This window comes from Sinocyclocheilus anshuiensis, unplaced genomic scaffold (assembly GCF_001515605.1).
Source record: "Sinocyclocheilus anshuiensis isolate Anshui unplaced genomic scaffold, SAMN03320099.WGS_v1.1 scaffold1330, whole genome shotgun sequence".
Lineage (NCBI taxonomy): Eukaryota > Metazoa > Chordata > Actinopteri > Cypriniformes > Cyprinidae > Sinocyclocheilus > Sinocyclocheilus anshuiensis.
In genome coordinates, this window is record NW_015558603.1 from 50774 (window position 1) to 53003 (window position 2230).

At 36.5% G+C, this 2230-nt stretch overlaps 1 protein-coding gene across 1 annotated transcript in view; it reads right to left on the reverse strand.

Moving 5' to 3' along the window:
- Positions 1-2230, reverse strand: part of LOC107680170 (minor histocompatibility antigen H13-like) — a 28269-nt gene that overhangs the window by 8668 nt on the left and 17371 nt on the right. Inside the window, exons 8-10 of the mRNA XM_016475959.1 lie at positions 1135-1218; positions 665-701; positions 471-573 (exon numbers count right to left, since the gene is read on the reverse strand). Coding sequence (XP_016331445.1) covers positions 471-573; positions 665-701; positions 1135-1218 — 224 coding nt within the window. The remainder of the gene's footprint in view (positions 1-470; positions 574-664; positions 702-1134; positions 1219-2230) is intronic.

Consider the following 2230-nt stretch of genomic DNA (forward strand, 5'->3'; position numbering starts at 1 on the left):
TGATAATGTGAGAAATGTTGAAGGTGTCTGAATAAATTTTGGTTTGACTATCTATTTGATAAATGAAGTTAACCAACTAACATTATACATACTCTTTTGGTTTCTGTACCCAATATTTTAAAAATGTACAAATGCAATGAAAATATTGGTATCAGTACTCTGTATCGGCAAGTACCAAAAATAAAAGTATCGGTATCGGGCGAGTACTGGAAAAAGTGGTATCGGTGCATCCCTAGTAAATTATATAATTGAAATTTCATTTTCATTTTGCACTAAATGTTGCACATATGTATGGGAAAATGTAAATTTAAATAAAGAAATGCATGGCCATTTTACACATTGCATTGTCATTTTGCATATTACATTTCAAAATGAATTTTGCTACCCATATGCTTCCATACATTCAGCGTCATCTTGGCTTGATTTCTTTCAAGAAGGACCATGATAGTGTGTTTTATTGTTGTTTTTACCTGAGCGTGTTTAAAGGTGTGCATAACGAATATGGTAAGACCCAGGCCAAAGATGTAAGCCAGGAAACTGGTGTAGAAGTAAGTTCGAGTGTTCTTCTTCAAACTAAGAGTGAAAGACGAGAAAATGACAGAACAGCTGTAAATCAAAACTAAAAGCACCTGAAGTCAGATAAAACAAAAAGAAAAGACTTTACCTGACATCAAAGCGCAGGAGCAGAGCAATGAAGATTCCTGACAGAACAGGAAAGAGTGGATTCAGTAATAAGCTTTTCCTTTAAATACTGAATATAATGGTCATGGCTAAGAGTTCACAGGTTGGGCCTCATTTGTAAAGTGTGTGTACGCTCAGATTTGATCTTAGAGTGTGTGTACGCTTAAATCCACACCAGCGCTCATATTTGTAAAAACTTCAGCGCCACGTCAGGGTCTGAGCAGACGTACACACTTTTTCTTGACCGTACCGAGCCGTACCGTGCCGTACCGTACCATGCAGTGGAAAAGCGCCATATGAATCACACCTACACATATTTGAGAGATGATCGCAAGATAAATTTTAGGATGGTTTCTGTGCAACATTTTATAAATGAGGCCCGTCTTGTGCAATACATACAGTAGTTGTCTTAAACATGTCAATGTGTCTCAGAAATCATCTTCATATATTTACCTGGAATGACAATGTCCCCCAGTCCCAACATGGCAAAGTTTCTGGCATCCAAACCTTTCTCCAGCAAGTCTTGTGGGAAAACCACTAGAACAAACAAGGAGTGGGAAATAGTGAAATATAAGAGTGAGAATTAACTACAGAAATATTAAGATTAAGAGTAGTCATTTCTAGCAGAAGAGGTGATTATCAGGGTCCCTATGCCTTTTGACTAAACTTCAAGAGCTGTTCCAGTATGACTGGATAAAAAAAATGTTACAATTAGTAAACAATTTTATTAAGATTAAAAAATAGCTAATGACATGTTATAGGTACATTGTACCTACAAGTGCACTGTATTATACTGCATGAATAATAATAAAAAAAAGAAATTAAAATGTTTTTTTTTTTTATAATTTATTTACAATAACTCTTTCAATCTGTAAACACTATGTAAACAAAAAGGAGGAAAATTAGAGATGCACCGATTGCAATTTTCTTGGCCGATACCGATTTCCGATTTTTTGTTAGTGTGATCTGCCGAAACCGATTTTTGCAGATTCCGATTTTCTTTCTAAGAACTATAATTGACAGCATATACAAACAAAAATCTACTTTTCTTCAACGCAAAGTTTTATTTTCATAAAAAAACTAGTAAAAAGTCAGTAATATAACAAATAAAAAAAAACTGCAAACAACAGCACAAATAAATGTAATAGAATAAAGTGAGCTTTCTCAACTATTTAACGTTCCAAAACTGACTGTGTTTAACTGGATCGTAGATACTCGCCAAAACGGGCATTGAGACAATTTGTTTATGTATTTGAATGTTTTAGCGCAGTTAGCCACTCATTTTGGTATTTGTGGCTCACAAGCTGTTTGAGACTGAGCTTGTGCGCTCCACTAATATAGATCAGTGGTGGTGCGCGAGCGTTTGGTGTAAGCGCGAAACCTGCGGGAATGACTAAAATAATGCGCAACGCAAGCACAATTTAACCGGAGCGAATGAGATGTGCGTGTGAGAGAAGGGGTCGTCGGAGAGAACGGAGCAAGAATGCGCGGCTGACGTTATTGCCTGTGCCGCTGGTAACAAAACGGATCGGCTCGGAATCCGAAAGAA